Here is a 24,844-nt window from a genome sequence, read left to right on the forward strand (position 1 = left end):
GAATCTTCTTTGTATTACATCTGATTCCTTCTATGATGTCACTGCTTTCTGAGTTACTTTACTATAGATATTTTGATAAGCTAAAGGGTGTCAGTTGTTCACAGTTATTTTGAAACAACCTAGTTGGCCGGGAAGGACATAACACAATGAAGGGTATGTCCTAATTTCCCCTGAGTCTTCTTGTCCCATTTTTCACATCTATGTTCTCAATACTTCTTTGATAATGGTGTGGCCTTAATCCATCTTAATATTACTGGGTCACAGTCCCTTTTCTGTGTTTTCCCCAATCCTTAGGACTCTGCAAATGGAAAATGCTTCCCGAGATTTTTTAACAAAACCTGGCCAAAATGAATGCGTCTAGTTTGCAATGATTTCTTGTGTGATTTCCCACAGACACAATAATGCAAGTGATTACAAGATTGACCAGTTCTCATTAGGGCTATTCTATATTATACAAAAATGCACTGTATTATCTCACTCAAATCTAAAGGAATCACAATCATGAATGCATTTGCTTGCAAGATAAGATCAGGGTTGCCACTTAAAACATACACTAGGAGTTGGCATCCTTAGGGAAATAAAAATACTGAGGTCCTGCACACTTATGACCATCATGAAGTTAGTGGGCCTTGCTCACTGTTCTCACCTTTTTTAAAAATTACTTTTATAAATAGCCATGGCTGTGAATGGCCATGTGTAAGTTTTTGGATGGACACATTTTTATTTCTCTCAGACTTATACTTAAGAATGAAACTGCTGCATTATGTGGTGACTCTATTTAACGTTTTGAAATTGTGTTCTTAAGATTGTAAAACATGATCTGCAGTGATTTCCTGGGTGCCACATAATGTGGATGTACATAGACGGAATTATTGTCTTCTGGAAGGAGTAGAAGTGCCCAGCTAGTCCTGTGTATTTCCCAAGATGCCTGGTACTGGCAGAAATTCTTTGGAAAAAACTCTTAGTCACCTGAACTTTTTCAGGTAGAGTACTGCTGCAAGACTGACAGAGCTCTAATCTTAGCCTTATCACATGATAAAGGGGCATCCATGCTCATTATCGAACTATATCTCTGCTATCCTTTAAAAGCTGACCCTGGGCCATTTTTGCGTGTTGAAACAATAATCAGATATAAACCTCTTCTATGTAGGTAAGCCCAAAGTCCAAATAAAATCTCATATTGATAGGAATAAGCCTATTCATCCAAGTGCTATTTATATACCTATTTTTAGGTGATTATTTGCTGAATTGCCCATTCATTATAGATAGTCTTGGGAAATGTTGTGAAGCAAGGTATGCAAACTAAATGGAAATCCAGACACACTTTAGTTTACAATTCATAACTGGCATTCATGAAGCTAATGAAGGCAAAACATATTAGTCACTAAATAATTATGTCAATTAATTGATAAGTGTTAATATTTTATATATGAAGTAATTTTTATATATGGAAATGAAATTAAACTATATGCTTATTCTAATTTTAAAAAGTTTGAAAGTCATGGAGCAGGGCTGGTGCCATAACATATTACACTAATCTTCTGCCTGTGGTGTTGGCATCTTATGCGGGTGTCTATTCATGTCCTGGTGTTCCACTTCTGATCCAGCTCCACGATAATGTGCCTGGGAAAGCAGTGGAGGATGGCCCAGGTGCTTGGAGCTTGCACCTACATGGAAGATCCAGAAGAAGCTCCTGGCTCTTGGCTTCAGATCAGCTTGGTTCTGGCCATTGTGGCCATCTGGGGAGTGAACCAATGCATTAAAAAAAAAAATCTCTTTCTGTCTCTCCTTCTCTTTCTGTAACTGTACTTTTAAAATAACACATAAATACTTAAAAAAGAAAGCAGTGGATGCAAGGAATATTCAAAATCTTATGCAAAATGCATGGAATACAATTTTTGAATAAAAATAAACTTGTAATTCCATAAACTTTTAAAAGTCCTATTGTATGTGTACATAGATAATATATGCATATATATATAATTTTATACATGTATTATCTATTCACTACTTCACAAATTCACTAAAATTCATGTGAAAACTGACTGAAAAAGAAGCTTAGGGGCCAGCATTGTGGCACATCAGGTTAAGCTACCATCTGTAACACCTCAATGACATCCCATATGGGAGTCAGTTCTGCTCCCTGCTGCTCCACTACCAATTCAACTCCCTGCTTATGTGCCCGGGAAAGCAAGGGAAATGACCCAGGAACTTAGGCATCTGCCACCCATGTTAGCCCCTGGTTTCAGGCCTGGCCCAACCATAGTCATTGTAGCTATTTGGGAAATGAACCCGTTTATGGAAGATGTCTCCCTCTGATTTTCCTTCTTTCTCTGTAACTCTGTCTTTAAAATACACAGAAATATTTTAATCATATATTTAATTGTATGCATATGGCTAAGATGTGTACATTTACATGAATATATATTGTATTAATAAGTAATAAATCTTTTCCTTAGTCACAGTTCTCATGTGAATTTGTAAGTATATATGTTGGACTAGGAATCTGAAGTTAAAGATAGTGATGCTAACCTCAGTCCCTTAATTGGTGAACAATAATTGCATTATATTCATCACTTTAGAAAGCACAATATAAACAGTGTTATTAAATTCCAAAGTTTACAGTGTAATCTAATAAAGATGTATTGGTGATGTTAAAGAAAAAGCAATTAAGGGAAACCACTCCCTGGCCCTGAAAAAATGATGTGCTGCCTGCTCTCCATTCCCCAATCCACTCATTCGGTTATAATTGAAGTAAATTTCATAAAATATCAAATAGCGGAGTCTATTTTTATCTAACTTGATATTGAGTTGACCTTTGGGAAAGTATTTCTATCAATTCATTCATTTCCATTTTTTCCCCCTGAAACAGAGAATTGCAGTGGCAAAGACTGATTTATAGAAGAAGTTTGCAATGATGTGACTCTTAAATGCTTAAGTTTAGATAAATTAAAAAGTATAAATGTATAAAGCAATGTCGGTCATGTATATTCAGCAAATGAAACTGCACACATGATACCAGGATTAAACAGGTTTTAAAAACATACTTTATCTATTTATTTTCATCTTGTTTGGAAGAGAGATAGAATGAATAGATGGTTCTTTGCTGGCTCATTTTCCAAATACCTGCAACAGCTAAGGCTAGGTCCTTGAAGCCGGGAGCCCAGAATTCAAGTATATGGGCCATTACCTGCTGCCTCCCTGGGTGTGCATTAGTAGGAAACGCGAACAGTGAATTAGAGGCAAACTGACTCAGACTCAATCCCAGGCACTCCAATATGGAATGTCTGCATCCCAGGTGGCTACTTAACCGTTGTGTCACATGCCTGTCCGTGAACAGAGGTTTTGCACTTATTGTAGCTGATTTCTTTTTATAAGTTCATTTTAAATCTTACCACTCAAAGACAGCCTCTCTATCCTTTGAGTATGTTTTCTTCCAGCCTTTTTTAGTACATCTGTTTATTTCATGTGTGTGTATGTGTATGTGTATGTGTATGTGTATGTGTATGCATATGCCACACATTTACATTTTTAGTCTTGTTATAGACATAATTTTTATCTGGTCATCTGTTGTTACAACATAAGCATTTTTCTATTATTATAGTTTTTTGAGCATAGTTTAAGTAACATCAAATAAGGCATCCTATATTTTACTTAACTAATATTAGATTACTGAGCATTATATATTACTTGGTGTCTGTTGTTATAAATGACACTACTCTAAGGATCTCTAGGAATAATTACTTTTTTCATATCTGGTAGTATTTCCTTAAAATTGAATTATGAAGTAATAATTTCTGGCTTTAAAATATGGACAGTTGAATGTTTTTGACAGACACTGCCAAATTGCTTTTCTCAAATGCTTTACCAATTACTCTTCCAGCCAGCATTGTTTCATCACACTGTTGGGAGCATTTAATATCATCTTTTTCTTTTGGTCTTTCTCAATTGAAAATGAAAATGTTATTCTCACTTGAAAGGTGAAAATAATGGTTTTTCATTTTTAATTACTATCAAAGTTAAACATTTTTCTTGTGTCTCTTATTCAATTATATTTTCTCGGAAGGCTGTTATATTTTATTTTTTCTTGACCCGTGGTTAGATTATGAGGTAGAATCCATTATTTTTTTGAATAACTTCGTGTGTACTTATGTTCGTGTTTCTGAACTGCCCGGTCTCTCATATAGGAAACATTTTAACCAGAGTGCTGAACTGTTCTCCCTGCGTTTTCCAGGCCTTATGTTTTTCCAAAACACACAGATTTCCGTGAGCCCCATGACCACTTTCAGTGGATAAATTTCATACCCAGGTGCATGGCCAGTAGCCACTGGGTGATTCCTGATACTACAATTAAAATGGCTTAATCCAATAAGTAGACTTCCTTGAACATGTTTTCTGGTGGTATTATTCTGTGTCCGTTTTATTCTGTGATTCTATTGCTTTTACAAATCACCTGGGGAACTTAGTGATTTCTTAACTCCTCTTTCTTAATATGATCCCCAAATCTCTGTATATTTTCATCTTCTCCAACCCATGTGAAAACAAGCATGTATTTGTTGGCTTGGCATTTAAATCAATGAAGGGAGGCAGAGGATTTGGGGAAAGGTTAGGACACAGAAGAGTGTAATATGACATAGGCCTCTACATGGAAATGTGCACGAACAACGAAGGAGCTCCAGAAATTAAGAATTTCAGGGAATCAAACAAAAATTCAGAGACATAGACACAGAACAACATACAATCACAGCATAACTTTCTGGCTTTAGAATTTTGCCATTAAAGATTTTGAAACTGTTGTATTTTTTACAACTATAGCTGTAAATGTTGACATCACCCTTTTTACTCGGAAAAGGATTTACTCCTCGGTTGGGAAGGATTTGCAAATGGCCATGGGTTTTCAGAGCTGAACCATACTTCCTTTCAACACAATGAACTTTGCCTCTCTCATTAGAAGTGTCTTTACTTTTCAACTTGGAATGCTGACTGCTATGACAATTTGAGGCCCTGCCCAAAGCTTGTGAGGACAGAGACCTTGTTAAAACTGCTTAAAAATGCAAACACACACACACACACAGAATATTTTAGTTGTAGCCTATTGTTAAAACATTTCATGTGAAAGAAATTTCTGTAAATACCTAGTGCAGCATAGACCAGGTATCTTTCTTTTCAACAATCTAACAGTGCAGGCAGAGAATTAAAATCCCCTAGAAGAATTAATAATTAATAAAGTCCTTAAAATAACTTGTTAAAATTTCAGGTGTTCAAGTGACCTTCAGTAGAGGAAGCATTTTAATTTTCTGACAAGTGTTCAAAACGATGTTACCAATTAAAGGGATCTCCATAGATTTGAGACCCGAGGCAGACAAGTTATGGAGCTCACATTTTTACTGTTGATATTTGAGGGTCTTTTTTTTTAATGAATCCTTGTCCAGGTGGAAGATTGCACTTCTGCCTTGGTATTTTAACCTTTCACTTGAAAAGAAAGCATGTTAAAATTTTAACTGGAGACATTTAGAGCAGAAAATATGAGGCTGAAGATTGCAAAAGACATCTGTGATCAAATAGTCACATAAACCTTAAAATAAATGTGTTTTCTTTGATACCTGCAGTACCACATTTAGTACCTTAGGAATATATTCTGAAGGTGGGCTTTCAGATTAGCAATTAAGATGCTTGCATCCCACATCCATGTACCTGAATTTAATTTCTGATTCTAGCTTCTGATTCCTGCTTTGTGCTAATGCAAACTCTGGGAAGCAGCAGTTGAGAACTAAAGTGGTCAGATCATTGCCAACCACGTAAGTGCCTGCCTAATTCCCAGGGTTGCTTAGCCCTGCCTTGGCTGTTGTGAGCATTTGGGGATGTACCAATGGATGAGAGTACTCTTTCCTCCACCTTGAATAATTAGTTAATTTAAAAAGAGATGCATTCTGATGGGTCCATCAGAGTAAGTCCTTTACAAAAGAAGTCACTTTTCATCCATGCCAGTTGAACTATTTAATTTGTCTGAATCCTTTCATGCCAACAATAAACATGAAGGTACCTCAAAAAGTTAATGTCTAATTGTCTTTTTGGGTCTGATTTCTTTCACTAATAAGCATAACGATCTTCAGTCACATCCATTTTGCTGCAAAAGACAGGATTTCATTCTTTTTTTTTTTTTTTTACAGATGTGTAGTATTCCGTTGTGTATAAGTACCATAATTTCTTTATCCAGACATCAATTGATGGAAATTTGGGTCGATTCCATATTTTAGCTATTGTGAGTTGAGCTGCTACAAGCTTAACTCTCTCACCTGCTGATTTCATTTTCTTTGGGTAAATACCCAGGAGTGAACTGGTCATATGGTAGATCTATTTTTATATTTCTGAAGATCTCCATACTGTCAAGTGATAACGTTTATTTTGGTGTAAACAATTTTGAAGCTTCTTTGTAATATGTAGTTTCTTTTTAAAAAATATTCATTTTTGTTGCAAAGTCAGATATACAGAGAGGAGGAGAGACAGAGAGGAAGATCTTCTGTCCGATGATTCATTCCCCAAGTGACTGCAATGGCCAGAGGTGAGCCAATCTGAAGCCAGGAGCCAGGATCTTCTGGGTCTCCTATGCGGGTGCAGGATCCCAAGGCTTTGGGCCATCCTCGACTGCTTTCCCAGGACACAGGCAGAAAGCTGGACGGGAAGAGAGGCTGCTGGGATTAGAACCAGCACCCATAGGGAATGCTGGCTCATTCAAGGCGAGAACTTAAGCAGCTGTGCCACCATGCCAGACCCTGTAATATATAGTTTCTATGAGCTTCTTGCAGATTCCTCATATATATTGTGGATGTGTACATGCCAAATACTCTCCCCAGATCTGAGGATAAAGTAGGAAAAATACACAATGTCCCTGTCTCTATATAGAGACACTCTAGTGGATAATGGGTTATTCCATACATAACAATTGAACAAATCAAACCTATAAGCTAAGTTAACCTATCTACAAAGCACTTCTAGTGGTAAGTAATTCATTAAAAAGAATATAGAATAGGGTGGACAGGGCAGAGTCATGGAATGCCTCTGTTTTAGATATGAAATGTGAGCTGAGCTATATAGAGCTATATAGAGCTATATAAAGCTATATAGAGCTATATAGAGCTATATAGAGGCACTCTAATGGATAATGGGTTATTCCACCCATAACAAATGAATAAATCAAACCTATAAACTAGGTTAACCTATCTACAAAGCACTTCTAGTGGTAAGTAATTCATTAAAAAGAATATAGAATAGGGTGACAGGGCAGAGTCATGGAATGCCTCTGTTTTAGAGATGAAATGGGAGCTGAGCTCTTTGATGCTGGACACACAAATGTCAGGAGAAAGAGCATTACAACAGGTGGAGACAGTTTCCAAAGCTGCTAAGGTGGAACAACTCTTGCATATTCACACAACAACAAATAAATGTTACTGGAGTGGAATTAACAAGAGGCAAGAATGAGGTAAAATAAGTAGGAAATAAAAGAGGTTATCAGGGGTGCTGTATCTTAAGTAATCTGGTGGGACCTCCTGTTTGCATTGAAGACACTGATGCTTTGAAACAGGGATTTCTCATGAGTAATATTGCTTTAAAAGATACTCTGTGCTGTATACATTGCAATCTTAATAGCAGTCACAATGGCAAGGCTATTGGATTAACTTAAGGGAGAGATTGTATCATCTTAGACCAAGATGGTGGTAGGGATGCAAAAGAATGGTGGTATTCAGAACTGACTAATTGATATATTGTTTGGACAACATTTTCATCAGGGCAAAAAAAAGCCAAGAAAATTCCTGGATTATGGCCTGAGCAACTGGAGAAATCATGGTACCATTACTAACGGGAAAAAAAAAAAAAAGAAAAAAACTACAAAGGAGGTGATTTAGGGGAAGGCCTAGATGACTGTATTTGGAACGTGTCAAGTTTGAAGTGATCTTCACATAGCTGAAGGCACAACAAATAGGCGCTCTCTCTCTCTCTCTCTCTCTCTCTATATATATATATATATATATATATATATATAGGGTGTTGTGTGTGTGTGGAGGGGTGTGTATGTACATGCACATATGTGCGTGTGTGTGTGAACTCTGGGGAAATGAGGCTGAGTGAGATCACTTGGGAATGATTTTTTTTAAATGAAGGGACTAAGAAATGAGTCCTGGGACTCTGACATTTACAAGTTGAATGAGGAGAAGGATTCAATAATGGTGTCTGAAAAGGACAGTGAGTTGGGAGGGTGATTAGGGAATTAAAGCCTTGAAAGGAATGTGACTGAAATCGAGCGGATGCTCCCTTAAAGAAATGACACTGGGCTGAAATTGTAGGAGGTGAAGCAGTACATACAGGAGTAAGTGAAGAGGTGTAAATGGGTTTGGTAGAAAGCTGAATGAGTTCTTTACATTTTCTCCATCAACAATGAACCAGGTCCCTGTGCTGGAGTGGTGTGATTTAGGAAGCTTCCAAAGAACAGGTATAAAACAGCCATTTTAGGCAATGGACAATCAGACACTCAGATTTTGCAATGCCCATTTTATAGCAGAAAATTAACGGTCAAATGTAGTGGTCTTACTTTTACAAAAGAGTGGTTAAAGTAGACCTGATGATGATGGTGATTAAACAAGATACTTCTTAGCTTGTCTCAAGTCAGTGATAAAAATATTGTCAACAGAAGATAGCTGCTTTGTCTTCTGTCTGCTGTGATCAGAGGGCATCTTCCATCCATGACACAAGGTAACCACTTGTTTTGCTATAGATTAAAAAAGATGCTCTTTAGACCTGGTCGTTTCTGTGGGGCATGTATAATTTGAAGAATTATTAAAACCTAGGTGGTTATGCCAGTCTTGTAAGATTTGACTGTGGATAAATCATCTATATATAATCAAAGGGTGATAAGAGAGGCTTACATTATCGATGAGCCTCTTTCCAGTGGATGAACTATTAATTTTCAAGCCCCGCTTACTCAGTTAGTTACAGCAGGTCCATAATCTTTGCACCTGCCTAGAAGGATATAGTCCTTTGTTTTACGAACTGGAATTAGAAGTGAAGAAAGCTACTTGTTCAGGATTCCACGGTGACTAACAATGAGATTATAAACTAGGTTCTTCTGACTTCAAAGCTAAGAGCTTTCTAATGTATTAGGCTCTTTCATTCATTGAATGGATATTTGTTGGATGTGTGCTCTGATGTCCCATAGATGAGGACCCTTTGAAAAGTTCATGGAAATAAATGGAAATAAAAGTTAGGAAATCCATACATGATTTTTTTCAAATATACATCTCCATGAACTTTTTGAAGACTTCTTCTTTGTTGCTTCATTTACTTTTTGCAACTACTTGATACAGTTGGGATGAATTTGTACGTTCTTGTACAGATTTGAAATTTAGATTCAAAGAAGATAAAACATTTTATCACCTATACAATGAAAGACCTGGAATAGAAAAGCTAATTTTGACACATAATTAAACTTATACTTTTGATGCAATGGAATCCTAAGCAGAGCCAAAGATAGGAATTAATCAAAATAGTTGTATTGGCAAGGATTGAGCCCCACCACTGAGTCTGGCATCCAGCTGTTCTTGCTGAAAGAACCTTTGCTTTGGGCTCAGGAAGAGAAGTGAATGGAGAAACCAGATCTCAGGTACAGACATCCTTGAAATCATTTTCCCATATGGCAAAGGGTATTTTGTTTTTCTCTGAATCTTTATTCCCTAGTACTAACTTTTGTGTTCCAGGTCATCTGACAACTGAGTCCAGAACCTCTCACTAAGAACTGTCTGTCTGTGTGTGTGTGTGTGTGTGTGTGTGTGTGTGTCTCAGTATAATTTTCTCTAATAAGGACCCAATGCAATGAAAGCATAAACAATTTCATCTGTGTTCCATTTGAAGCTTTGGCTTTGCAAGCATTGCCAGCTTGCTTTGGCTTTCTGTTAAGTCTTTTATCAAACCACGAGCTGGATGTTGGCCAGACATGGAAAAGTTTTAGCCTATCTCTAGTTAGTTGGAATGAAATAACAGGAAAAACCTCTTTCGAAAATAATTTGAGTGAAAAGTTCAACATTGTGGAGCTTCCAAAATGATTCTTGTGGGTTTATAAGCTGATCCTTATGTTAACCCATCTTTTCCTGATCCTAGCACAGTCTCCTTCTTATTGTAGGTGATCAACTCATCCATTGCCCTGAAAACCATATCTGAGCTCCTAATACACCCTGAGAGATGGTTGGGACAAGTTATCTAAATGAGATGACCACTGACTTACATTTTGAGGGAGAAGGTGGAATTAGGTGACATCTCAGCAGAACAATGGCCTGCACTACACAGCATGAAATATATATATATAAAGAATCACCAGGGTAGGTGGTAATTCAATATTGCTGGAGTGTAGAATGCAGAGAAAAGGCTAGGGAAAACTTGCAGGTGGCACGTTGTGCTGTCTCTTTTAGAGCAAGATAGAATGAGAGCCCAGAAAGACTGAAGGCTAGGTTTCAGCCTTCAGCTCTTGGACTGATGACTGGACCCAATTAATAAGCCAGAAAAATAAACCAGAAGAATGGAGAGGATTTGATCATTCATTATTTTTCAGATTTGCAAATGGATTCTACATTATAAGTATGCTGAAAATCAGGAATTTCCTTAGTGGTTTAATGATGAACTCTGCTCGGGAAGAGGAAGTGCCATTCATGGAGCTATGCAGGGAGATGACATAATGAGGACTCAGGAAAATAGTATCCTCTGCTCATGCCACATCCCCAGTAATGAAATGAGCCCCATCTGGAAGCTTAGGACAGATGTTATAAGCAAGTAGTCTGCAGGATATGTCTTTCACAAGTTGAATGTGGCTCTTAAATACTTCATAGTGTGATTTTGTGCTTTTTTTTTTTTTTAGAGCATACTCTGTTCAGCTTTTCATGCTTTTGCACCTGCCTGCTTTACACTCAATCTACTCCCTGGGGCATTTGGGTTTTCAAACTCTGATTTGGAATAAAACTGAAGGCGAGACCTCAATAGAACCTCAATGTCTATCTCTTAGATAAGCCCAGGCAACATGACTTGGTTTACAGAGCAACCAGAAATGGGGAACAAAATTCTTTGCAACCGTTTTGGCAGAATTTTTGAGAACACTAGACTTTCAAGCAAAGTTTAATCCTGAAATAAAATTGATTCTTTTTAAAAATATAAACTGATTTTCTTTTTTTTTAAAGATGTGTTTTTATTGGAAAGACAGATCAGATTAATGGATAGAAGGAGAGACAGAGAGAAAGATCTTTCATCTGCTGATTCACTCACCAAATGACCACAACAGCCGGAGCTGAGCCAAGCCAAAGCCTTGGAACTTCCTCCAGGTCTCCCACATGGGTGCAGGATCCCAAGGCTTTGGGCCATCCTCTACTGCTTTCCCAGGCCACAAGCAGGGAGCTGGATGGGAAATGGAGCAGCTGAGACATGAATCACACCCATATGGGATCCTGGTACTTACAAGGCGAGGATTTAGCCATTGAGCCATCATGGTTGGCCCCAAATTTAAAGTAGTTGAATCTCTGCTAAAACATTCTGCAGAGAGGGTTTTTTTGTTTGTTTGTTTGCTTGCTTGCTTGGTTTTAATTAATTAATTAACTTGCTTTGTCAAGGCCGAGTTCCTGATGACTAGGTGGGATTGCTGGCTCTGCCTGGTGATACAAGATACACAAGGATGCTTCCAAAAGTTCACGGAGAAGGTGGAATGAAAAGATGGGTTTGTTGCAGTGCAAGAAGTTCTGAAATGTTTACATAAGTTTTAAAATAATATGTATTTTCATGAACTTTTTGAAGACCTCTACCAAATGAATTTCAGGTTCTTATGCATGAAGAACCTGAAGCAGGGAGAGTTAGCTCCCAGGCAGTGGGCCAAAGGCCATCAGCGGACACACTGGTGCCCACCTCCCCTCCTGCCACTCCCCACATTACACTTGCCTTGATGGAGTTTGTCAAGAGAGCCATACGTTCTTTTGACTTTTCTTTAAAGTCCTTTGTCTGTTTAGAATTCTGGATAAATGTCTGTTCCAGTTCAGTCAATAAAATGAATCTCTAAGAATTTTCTTTTTTGTTCTTCTCTAACTATGGTTACACATTACAGTGGTTATGTGTCATTTCCTATTTAACAAGAAGGGTGGCACTCAATCCACAGTGACAGCTGAAGGAGTAGTAATGGCTTGTATGTTGCTTTCTTGATCTTTCCTATACCTCCTAGTAGTGCTCTTAATCTTGTACATTGCTCACAGCTTTGTACATGCATGTGTCTATGTGCTTTCATGCACATACATGCACATACTTGCGCTAATATACTAGAAACTGGCATTGATTGGTGTGCATCAACAGAGGACTATGCCATGGTGTGGAACTAGAGTCTTTACATGAGTCTTTCATGTTAGCTTTTTTTTTTTAAAAAGGAAGAACCTACTTGGCCAGCCTATTTGAGCCAATGTTTAAAGTGCAATAAGAAGTACAATAAGAAAGTGCAATCTATTGACCTGTGATTAATTGGGAGTCAGTATTTTAACCCCAGAACTGGTTCCTCTCTCTCCTTTGGCTTCTGTTTGAAAATGATTAAGGCCTTAAAGGACAGAGTTTCCCAAACACATGTTTCTGAATGGTTTATTTATAGTCAGGTCCACACTGTGTAGTTGTTTTCTTTGTTGTGCTCAAAGACCCACAATGCCTGAGTTGGAAGGATGGAAGTTCTAGTATCTGGGTGTTTTGTAGCACATTCATGGCACTGAAAAAAGAAATGCAGCTCTGCAGTCCGGCTTGGTGGCCTAGCTGCTTAAGTCCTCGTCTTGAACGCGCCAGCATCCCATATGGGCACTGGTTCTAATCCCGGCAGCCCCGCTTTCCATCCAGCTCCCTGCCTGTGGCCTGGGAAAGCAGTCGAGGATGGCCCAAAGCCTTGGGATCCTGCACCCGCGTGGGATACCCAGAAGTTCCTGACTGCTAGCTTTGGATTGGCTCACCTCTGGCCATTGCGGTCCCTTGGGAAGTGAATCATCAGACGGAAGATGTTTCTCTCTGTATATCTGACTTTGCAATAGAAACAAGTAAATCTTAAAAAAAATGCAGCTCTGAAGGCAGAATATTTCTTGGTGAGTTAATAGTTGCACAAATGTCCTTGACGAATCCTTTAGTTTTACTGTAAGGTTTAATGAAAGTCTTAAATATTTGGAATTCTAAAAATGCTGCAAAATACATAGGAAGCATATAATTTGTCTAATCTCAGAAATAGATATTTAATGCAATCCCAGAATGTGTAATTCCTCACCCAGCTTCTACATCACACATTCACATGCCCTTTGTAACTTGCTGCTTTGTGTTGAATAATGAAATGCCTCTAGTTTTTTTATGCTAATAATGCTTCCAAGGCTGATGCTCAGATTCATAGGCTTTGTCATCATGATACTCACACAACTTCCTGCGTGCCACCTATTTGCGCTAAGACCCCATTCACCAGGTACAATAAGTCACCTGAAATATGCTTCTGTTAAGAACTCTTTCTCTGCCCCTCACCGTTAACAATACCCAAGTACCACTGAGCATGTAAGAAACACAGCCTAGCCTGGCTAACTAGGACTTTCATTACTGTGCCATTCTCAAGTAAGTTAACAGTGATGTTAACTTGTTATGAAAGATACAATCTCCCACACATATTAGTTTGCTAGGACTGCTGTAACCAAAGCCCCACACTGGCTGCCTTTAAACAACAAAGTCCAAGATCAAGGTGCCAGTAGGGTTGGTTCCTCCAGAGGGCTATAAGACACAGTCTGTTCCTTGGTCCTCCCATTAGCTTCCGGGGGTTGGCTGGTCATTCTTTGAATTCTTTGACTTTTGGTTGCAATGCTCAGATCGCTAGCTTCAGCAAGGAAATTTAGACTTTAACAGACGAATGAGGGTGGACATGGCTTCACAGGTATACTTCTGGGGCAGACAAAGCAAAGCTACTCTGCCAAGATCCTTGGCTCCCTAAGCTTATAGAAGACAGAGGGAAGGCCATAGCCAGTTTGTGTGTATGTGTATGTGAGTGATATAATTTTTTCCTTATGGTTTTTGGAGGGCCTTTTTGGGTATGGCCAAATGGTCCTTTTTTTTTTTTAATAAAGACTGATTTCATGAAGAAATAGTCAGTTACTGGGCTGTGAGGCTTTTGATCTTCATCTTGCCATTCACAACACCAATCCATTTTAGGGAGTGGGCCCTGGGATGGGCTACAGGGATTGTGGTGGCTATCTGGTTTTATAATCTTCCTGAAAGATGTTTATGATTCTAAAATTTGGCTTCCATGGTTATGAGATATTTGCATCCTTAAGATCACTGTCAAGGTTTCTCTCATAAAACGTCATAGGATCATGTTCTATTCAAGGTGACTTCAAAAAGTCCATGGAAAATGAAATGAAAAGGTAAGGTTCGTTTTGGTACAAAAGAATTTGAAATGCACCTATACCTTTTTCACCATACACATTTTCTGTTATCTTTGAAGAGTTGTAATAGACATGAATTTAGGATTTTTTTAGATCAAAATACATTTATCTTTTATCTTCCTTTCATGATGTCTTTGAAATCCCCTCATAATTACAAGAGCTTTTTTAAAGAGCATAATTATTTGTCCAACTGTATTTCATGTAACTCCAGGATTTAAGACAGGTGAATCAAAGTTTCTTCTTAGAAAAGAAGTTTCAGAAATGAATAATGTAGCAGAGCAGCCTGAGAGAAATAGAGCTGTAATTTGTGGTTTTTCTTCTTTTGTTCGTGATAAACCATAATGAGATTAAGGCGAAAACAGATTTTGTCTACCATAATTACTACACACAAAAGAGATGCAACTTCTTTCAGACAACAAAGGGTAAAGACAAAAGCTACACAATGAAATAAGTCTCATTATGATCAGTGACATTTTAGGAAAATGTAGTCATTTACGTATAAAGCATCATGAAGAAACAATTTTTATGGTTTTAGACATATTCTGAAAAACCTTGGAAGTTAATCTCATTCTAGTATCTCGATGCAGCTGCATCTGGAGAAGGGTTTCTATGGCAACTTATGAAAGCTTGATGCTTTTCATCCTTTTCAAAAGCATAAATCATCCCTTGGCCTGGGGCTTCTGTAAAGGTCTCCTTTATGTTATAAGAGGTTGCCATTTGTTTCTGTGTTATATGTTTTGATTGTCTTAGAGAAAATAGAACAAAGGTTACCAAGCTTCCAAGAAGGCTTTGGAGTCAGTGTTTTCAGTTTTGGGGACCAAGATGCAAATAGTGTAATTCTGAATTTGGCTTCACAACCATCACAATGACAATTCATTATTGGCAGTTTGGGATTTTGTCATGTGATGCTTTGATTTTTTCCCCCTAAGTCGTGATTGATGATTCCCCAGGGAAGAGTGGTCTAAAGAATTTCAACATGGCATAAGGGTTTTTTCCCACCAAAACTGTGTCACATAATGCAATGTAATAAAATAAATAAATAATAAAAAAATTCACTCTAAAGAAGAAGCACTCTTGATGGGGAAGAACTGTTTGGTCAAAGTACATTTCAATATGCAGTTAAGTGAAGCTGCCCTAGAGGGCGCTGTGCTGCTGCTCCAAATGCCTTCGGATCATCCTCTAATGATAGGGTCCCAAGGACTTTGGACAGTGGCAGGCTTGGGTGATTTAACAATACATTCTTTGCAAGGAAGTCAAAGAAAGATTTTCTGATTGTGAATTTTCTCCATAGGCCTTTGTATGTTGGAGGATATAATGTTACCAATAAAAAACCTACAGGACATGGAAACTTGAGTTCAGTTTCAGATCCAGCCCTGGCATGGTTAGTTGTATAACTCAGAACAAGCCTTTCAGTCTTTCGAAGTGTCTGTTTCCTAATCTGAAGAATGGAAATAATAATGCCAACTTCACAAGGTTATTGTTATGCATGGAATGCATGTGCATGCTGAAAACCCACACAGTGTTGCATAAATATGAGGTGGTTATTATTATGGATTGGCTGTCTTTCTTTCCCTTTGAAAAAGTCAGGGGCGTCCATTACCATATCCAGTGTGACCAGAAGAAATCAATTCCAGCATAACTAAGTATTTTAGTCTCTTATATGTTGAGGGATCTTTTAAATTCACAGGAAATATGCATTCTGAGAAAAACTATGCATGAGTTTCCAATTTTTTGTGCCAAAAAGAAATCTTTTAATTTCATTTTCCACCAACTTTTTGAAGTATATATTTAAAAGTACTGTAGTTATATAGACACCCTGTAGTCATTTATTGCTTTATTGCTAAGTAATTAAGCATCAATTCTGTTGAAGGATATTAACTAAATACATTTAGCAGACATTTATGTGCTAGCTGTGTGATAGCTCTGAGGAGACAAAGAGTAGAAAATTAAATTCTTAATGTTCAGGAAGTAAACGTTCTGAGCTTCAAGGCCACAGCATCAGCTATTCAGGGCATGCCCTGTGTGAGGCCACTGGGCAGGTACAGTAAGTAAAAGCAGAATGGTGTCCAGTCCTATTCTACCATTCAAGCCCCTTGCACCCCAGTGAGCTGCATTCAACTGAAGGAAAGCCATCCCTTGGAAATTCTCCTTGCTGGGCACAGCATGTGCTAGCCAGCAGCAACCTTGATGCCTGTATGGTCTGTGATGGTAAAGAAAGAGTTCAGTGTTTCACTGTTACGTACAATGAATGCTGCTGGTATGGCTTATTACATGGAGTTGGATTTCACGCTTTTGAGAAGTCATCCCTCGCTATCTGGGGGGTGGGGAGAATTAGTTCCAGAATCCCCGAGGGTACTCAGATCTGTAGATAACCCAAGTCCCTTATGTAAAATGGTATAGCATTTCTGTTTCACCTGTTCACATCCTCCCGTGTCCTTGATATCAACTCTAGATTACTTGTAATACCAATACACTGTAAGTGCTATGTAAACAGTTGTTATATTTTGTTGTTTAGGAAATCATGACACCAACAAAATGTCTGCAAATATTTTTTGCCGTTGCAGGAATTTTCTCAGATATTCCATGCCTGTGGGGTTTTTTTTCATGGTGGCAGAACTGCCACATACAGAGGGTTCACTGTCCTGATCGTGTTACTTGCTCGCTGCATGCCTTAGGCACAATACTTGCCTTCTCGAAGCTTCCTCACTTTCTATAGTTGCTCTTGTTGGCAGGATAAATATGTTGCTGTAGGGAAACCCTTAGAAGGGACAATGCCACACAATTAGTGCTCAAAATGTTAGCTGTTTTCAGTCCTGGCTTTGCTGGTTCAGGGTCTCCTCACTACTCTGTGTTGGAAAGCTCCAACAACTGAACATCTGAATTCTACTTAGACATATCACTTTAATGAATTTGGTTTCAAATTGAGGAGAGTTTTCTTCTTGCCCCTTCCAATAAGCAACAAGCGTGCTGTTTAGAGACATCCAAGCATTCCAGTACTTTGATCAGGTCACTTAGTTTTTTGAAAATTTCCTCATAAAACTATTGCGTTGTCAGAAGTGACAGAGGTGATGAAGACTATTTGCGTATTCTTGACTTTCATCGGCCCTGAGGGAGTGCCTGTATCGTGTACCAGGGTTACAAGGTTAGAGACTTTTTTGAGGTACAGTGAATTTCATTGTCAAGTTTGGTTAATGTGATTCTCATTCCCTCTTCTTCTCCTTTAGAGTGATGTTTTAAAGTGGGGGAAGAGTCCTTATGCCATGTTGAAATTCTGTCTCACAATGTTTCCAAGACAATTACTTTGCATTTTAAAACATTTAAGAAGCTTGGTTAAATGTCAAATTTCGACAAGAAGGGCATGGAGCAGATTGACAAAGCAAAGAACAAGGCAGATGGTGGTTTTGATTTTACCCTTCCCTCCATATCCTCAACTCCTCCAATATTCTTAAGAAGAGGTCCCTTCCTTATTACCTCTGCTGTATACGTCCCAGAGTTTAACCTGAACGAATTTCCATGGCACGAATCTGGAAACCCAGAATGCAAATGCCACATGCCATCGATTTCTTGGCTTTTCAAATAATTTGGGTCTCTAATCCTAATTGAAATAGCCATCATTTTGACAAAACCTTTCCCAAGGAAATTGCTTGGGAAAAGGATTGCAGCATTTTTATAATTGTGTGGCCTTAGACATTATATGTGTGTTCTGGGCTGTACTGGTTCATCCCAGAGCCTGTATGGGACACATAGGGACTACTTCTGAAAATGCCCAAATTGTCATTTGTGTGTGAAATATGCATTGACCATGCATGTAAAATTCAAGTGTCATTAGTTTCACAAAAGGACAAAATGACTATAAACTTGTTCCTAAATTCTTTAAAGAATTAAGTGAGTATTTATTTAGGAGAAAACTAGTATTTTGGAATTCTTATATTTAACTACAAAGCAGGATATTTCAAGACCATGTTGCATTGTTTGGAGTATAGAGATACTTATTTTTAATTTTTCCTTTTTTTGGCCTATCATGTTCAATTTTGGGGTTAACTCTAATCTTGCCACTTACTAATTATATAACCTATAGCAAGTCACTGAAGGTCTCTAAGCCAGCTTTTTTTTTCAAACAAGGAGAATAATATAGGTTGAGACTCCCTTGTCTGAAATGCTTGGGATTAGAGATATTTTACATTTTGGAAGTTTTTTGAATTTTAGAACATTGGCATATATATGATGAGACATCTTGAGATTGGAACTCAAGTCTAAATACAAATTTTACTTATGCTTCTTATACACCTGACACACATAAGGTAAAGGTAATTTTCTATGGTATTTTTAGTGTGCCTGTGCCTGTCTTTGACCACAGCACCATCAGAAACAAGTGTAGAATTTTCTACTTGTAACATTACATCAGGGCTGAAAAACATTGGACTTTGAGATATTTCAGATTTTGAGTGTTCAGGTCAGGTCAGGAACACTTATTATTGCCATGAGGATTAGCTAAGCTTTGTGTGTAAAATGTTTTAAACAGATCAGAGTAAGCACGCCATACTTTATGATGTTAGGATTGTTGATATTTTCGTTTTTTAAAAAAGCCTTATTTTGGTCCTGGTGCCATGGTGTAGTAAGCTAAATCTTCACCTGTGGTGCCAGCAAAAACCTATATGGGCGCCGGTTCAGTCCCACTGGCTCCACTTCAGCTTCCTGCTGATGTGCCTGGAAAGACAGTTTAACGGGGCCCAAGTCTTGGGGCTCCTGTACCACAAAGGAGACTCAGAGGAAGCTCCTGACTCCTGGCATTGGACTAGCTCAGTGATGGTCATTGTGGCTATTTGGGGAGAGAACCAGTGAATGGAAGATCTCTCTCTTGTCTCCCTCTCTGTCCTTCCTCTCTTTGCAACTCTACCTTTCAAATAAAATAAATAGATCTTTTTAGAAACTATATTAGTGCATTTATCAGTGAACTATCACTTAAATGTTTAAATGGTGTCAGGCATGTTGTCTGGTGTTTTTAGGTTACAATTAATTTAGCTACTTTATGACTTTTTTGCAATAGCATTTACTTATTGTACTTAAAAGGTTTCTACACTTCCCAGAGAATGTATCATCTCTTCTATTTCTGTTTCCATGACAGATGTGCTAAAACTTTCAGACACGGGTAATGTTTGGCGCAATGGTTAAGAAACTGTTTGGGACACCTGCCTCCCATGTGGTCGTGCCTGGGTTCAAGTTCCCAGCTCCACTTCCAGTTCTAGCTTCCTGTTCATATATACCCTGGGAGGCAACAGATGATGGCTCTGGTGGTTGGACCTCTGTCGCTCCTGTGGGAGACCTGAGTCCCTGCTTGGTGGCCCACTCCCATCTGGCTGTTGCAGACATTTGGGGAATGAATCATCAGATGTCAGATCTCTCTCTCTCTCTCTCTCTCTCTCTCTCTCTCTCTTTCTCTCTGCTTTTCCAAATTCATGGATATTTAAATAAAAGATTCCAAACTCGTTGGAAATTACCCTCTTGTAAGGCAAAAACTCTCAAGAGTTAATTGTTAGCTTTTTCTTTGAGCAGTCAACCCATTAGTCTTTTTATTCGTGATCACTAAGGACTCCCTTCAGAGTCACCTCTTCTTTGCAATCTTAATTACCTCCTGCCCAGGAAATTTTGTCTCCCCAAATTTCCTCCTCCCAAATTGCAGAGACTTCCCCACGCCACTGATATTTCATTCAATTGTTTTTCAAATTGGTTTTTGTCGGTTTATACCAGACAAGAATTTCAGATGACCCCTGTGAACATTAGCAAGATAAATTGAGAGATTTCCAGCACTGTACTTTTGTGTTGTTTTCTTTCAAGATTGTGGACTTTTTGATTTGTAATTATTAAGGCACACTAGCATGGAGAACTCTGTTCATTGGTAAGGCCTTGGTTTTAATAACTGCTTATGTGTAGCATCAGATACCATGGGGTAACTGCACTTACAAGAAGATAGTACCTTTTGTGGAATATGAAATGCTAGTGTATACAAGCAATGTTGCATTTCCTTTGGGATCCATTTCTTTAAGCCTCCTCACACTCAGGTGGTTTATCTGAATTCACAGATAATAGCTGTTACTATGGCTACATTGTTGTTTCATTTGTTGAACTGATGCTTGATAAATGTCATTGAATTTTCTACAATTTTGAATGTTAACAGATGTGTGCGTTTTTTTTTTCCTTACAGAGGTAAAATTAGAAAACTGGAATTAAAAATGCAAGTCCTGTGTTCCTAAATCAGGCTTGGGCATCACTTGTGTGCATTACACAAGGGCCATGGTCTTTGGAACTATTCCCTCCTACACTCAGAAGCCTTGGCCCTGGCCCTGGGGACAGAGTGGGAAGATGGATTAACTCAAATAATGAAATGTCAAATCAGCCTCTCTGCAAAATGAGTTTCTTGTTTTAAAAGTGCTGACAGATGGTGACTGAAGCCTTGGCTTTCATTATGGTTTTTAACGTGGGCTCATATTTTATGTTCTACAGATTCTTATCAAACTGCAAGACACAAATGTGTCTTCAAAACATGTTGATCCAAATAAAGTGAAAACAAGATCTTTTGAAATGTGCTTTTCCCCCTGGTAAAAATCAATGTGAAGGTACAGGCAATGAAGAGGGTGGGCCCGCAGAGAAAGCAGTGCTGTGTAGCGGATCTGAGTACAGACACTAAAGTGGAACCCGCTTTGCCATCTACTCCTGATATGACCTTGGGCAGCTCTTTGTGCTTCAGCTTTCCCAATGATAAAATGGGACTATCAGCAGTAGTAACTTATCTCATTCAGTTATTGTACAAATTCATTGAATTAATTTGTTTAAGCATACAATGGCCCAAGTGTAGTATTATATAAGCATTAGCTACAATTACAAGATTTTTTTGCACTAGTGAGAAGCCAAAGAACACAGGACTACTTTCCATTGTTATATCATTATGTATTTATTTGAGAGGCAGAGATGCAGAGAGCTCTCATCCACTGGTTCACTTCCTAAATGTGTACATAGATGTTAAGCCAGGAACCAGGAATTCAGGTCAGGTTTCCTAGGTCAGGGTAGGACCCCAATTGCTTGAACCATTACCACTGTTTCCTACGCTCTACATTAGCAGGAAGGCAGAGTCAAGGAGTAAGGGGCTGGAAATTGAACCCTAGCATTCCCATATGACACACACAGGCAACCTAACCAGCTTCTTAGCTGCTAAGGGAAATGTTTGCCCCAAAACAGTTATTTTTGAAACACAACATAGAAGTTTCTTTGTGTATCTGAGAGACATATCAGCATCTTGGCATGTCCTTGATTATGTTTGTTCTCATAAAGCAAGTGAGTAAGGTAATTGGAACTGAACAAATTCAGCTTATCATGGGAAGAACATCAGACTTGCATTCACTGAAGAAAAACAAAAGCCTCTTTCTGATTACTGTAAGAGTGGCTTTAAACTGATAGGATTTTAAGAGTTCTAAGGCCAAAAACTACATCCAGGATGAATTAGTAGTAAGAACCACAGATGTCCACACTTATATTAAGTTTGCATTCTTTCAAAATTTACTGAGCTCTGTGCTTAAATCAGTAAAGTTTGTTTACAAACAATTGCCTGAATGAATCTGTATGATTTTTAAAAGCTAAATCCATGGTGATGAATATTGCAGATATTTAATGCATTTTTTACTGAATTAACAATACAGTGGCTGCATATTTTTATTCTGTAGTGATCGATTACATTGGGAAATAAAGAATGCATATAAAGTTCAATTTTCTGTTTTGTTTTATAACTGTGCCAACTTCTACAAGTTCAATTTTCATCATCATTATTATATTTATTACAAGTAATAATTGTACTTGGGTATAATGTGATAGTTCCATGCATGGATACAATATATGTAATGATCAAAAAAGGATAACTAGAATTTCCATCACCTTAAACATGTATCATTTCCCTGTGTTGTAAACATTCAACATCCTTTCATCTAGCCACAGAGGCCAGTTTTAGCAGTAAATCGCAGGTCTGTGAACATGCTTTCAAGGTTCACTGTTTTTAAGATTTGCCCTGAGAATGAAGTCAGTGTCCATGCTTTGGCCTGTGTCTGCTGCACTTGTTGTTCCTCCGGAGTGTAACCTTGTGTTCTCATTTACATTGTTAGACGTGCAGCTGTTAACATAACATACAATCTGCTATTGTGACATGGAAAGCTTTTAACATTAGACACCAAAAAAGAAAAGAAAGAAAGAAGGAAGGAAGGAAGGAAGGAAGGAAGGAAGGAAGGAAGGAAGGAAGGAAAGAAAGATCCCTTTTCTTCTTCCCAGAAATTGTAGTTGCTATCTGAGAGTTGGTGTATGAGAAATTCAATATGTGTAAGGAATGCAACACTAGGCTGTGTTTGTGAGCCAACATAGATTTTTTTTTTCCATTAAAGTGAAAAACTTAGGCCCAGCATTATAACCTAGTGCCTAAATTCTCTCCTTGCACCGCCACGATCCCATAGGGCACAAGTTCATGTCCTGGCTGCTCTACTTCCCTTCCAGCTCCCTGCTTGGGGCCTGGGAAAGCAGTCAAGGACAGCCCAAAACCTTGAGACCTTGCACCCGCGTGAGAAATACAGAAGAAGCTCCTGGCTTTGGATCAGTTCAGCTCCAGCCATTGCAGCCACTTGAGGAGTGAACCAGCAGACAAAAGATCTTTCTGTTTCTCCTTCTCTCTATAATTCTTTTTTCCAATAAAAATAAGTAAATTTTTTTTAAAGTGAGAAACTTGATCCAAATCCCTATAAAATGTCTGGTCCTGATATTTCCTTTGTGCTTTGTCACAGGTATGGCAGCAGCCAAACTTCTGCATGATTCTGGACTGAATGTGATTGTTCTGGAAGCCCGGGACCGTGTGGGTGGCAGAACTTACACTGTTAGGGTAAGACATTGCAGATGGAGTGAGCTAGAGTGAGCCTAAGGCTGGTTTTTGTTTGTTTGGTTGGTTTTTTTCCCCCTGTAAATGTTCATTTTCAATTGATTCTTTCCGAGAGGGTGAATATTATTCTGGAACGTTCTTCACTGTCTTCTCCATTTGCCTCCCTCTCAACACTTTTGCTCCTTTTTGTCTTCTCATCTCAGGGAATTTGACATCATATTTGACATTTTGGGGAGTCTGTCTCATTTATATTTTGATAGTATTTTATTAATATTAATTCATATTATTTTTAAGTGACAAGTCATAATGGTATTACCTTTTTAGAGTACGATGAGAAGTTTTGATATATTTATATAATGTAATACGATTACCACAAGCTCATGAACATACCTATCATCTCACTTCCTTGATTAGTTTTTGTGGTGATCCATTTGAAATTTACTTTTGTATTATTTTAAAATCTACAGTACATTTTATTTGATTATAGTCACTTGCTGTCGGCGTGGCCTAGCAGCTAAAGTCCTCGCCTTGAAAGCCCCAGGATCCCATATGGGCGCCAGTTCTGGTCCCAGTGGCTCCACTTCCCATCCAGCTCCCTGCTGGTGGCCTGGGAAAGCAGTTGAGGACGGCCCAATGCACTTGGGACAATGCACCCGCGTGGGAGACCCGGAGGAGGTTCCAGGTTCCCGGCATCGGATCGGCGCGCATCGCCCGTTGTGGCTCACTTGGGGAGTGAATCATCGGGCGGAAGATCTTCCTCTCTGTCTCTCCTCCTCTGTGTATATCTGGCTGTGATAAAATGAATAAATCTTTTTTAAAAAAAGCAGTAAGTCTCAAAACTTCTCCTGTCTAGCTGACATTTTGTATTCTTTGATCAATAATTCTCCATTCACTTGTTTCTCACCTCCAGATTGGTAACCATCACTCAACACTCTATGCATTTAGCCTCTAACCTAATAGGAAGTCAAGTGAATGATTTGGAGTTGAGACTAGACTCCAGTTTTCCATGTATACAGTTCAAGACATATCTAAAACCAGTAAAATATTAATTGGCTTATTTTAGGACTTTATAATTTTATAATTATTTTCCCGAATCTTTGCTTTTATTTCTTCTCATGGGGAAATAGAACCCAAAAGTAAAATATGTGGACCTTGGAGGAGCCTATGTTGGACCAACCCAGAATCGGATTTTAAGATTAGCCAAGGAACTAGGATTGGAGACCTACAAAGTGAATGAAGTTGAGCGTCTGATCCACCACGTAAAGGTAAGCCTGCCCAGTCCTTCAAGGATTTGAATGCTTTTGTTATGGGCATTTTCTTATATGAGTTCCAGATTGTTCTCTCAAAGAATTTTCTGTATCACTGAATGATGTATACTATTTAACGAATGTTATCAATCATTTGGATTATTTATTCAGTGTTAACAAATCATAATTAGATGGGAATTCTAACCCAATTTAGAAAGGTTACTGATGAAATG

The 24,844-nt window shown here is 38.3% G+C and overlaps 1 protein-coding gene across 1 annotated transcript in view; it reads left to right on the forward strand.

The window, feature by feature from the left end:
* The window catches only part of MAOB (monoamine oxidase B), a 108,546-nt gene that overhangs the window by 18,443 nt on the left and 65,259 nt on the right, over positions 1 to 24,844 (forward strand). The window contains exons 2-3 of the mRNA XM_058658862.1: positions 23,273 to 23,367; positions 24,492 to 24,629. Of these exons, the coding sequence (XP_058514845.1) occupies positions 23,273 to 23,367; positions 24,492 to 24,629 (233 nt within the window). The remainder of the gene's footprint in view (positions 1 to 23,272; positions 23,368 to 24,491; positions 24,630 to 24,844) is intronic.

This window comes from Ochotona princeps, chromosome X (assembly GCF_030435755.1).
Source record: "Ochotona princeps isolate mOchPri1 chromosome X, mOchPri1.hap1, whole genome shotgun sequence".
Taxonomy (NCBI): Eukaryota; Metazoa; Chordata; class Mammalia; order Lagomorpha; family Ochotonidae; genus Ochotona; species Ochotona princeps.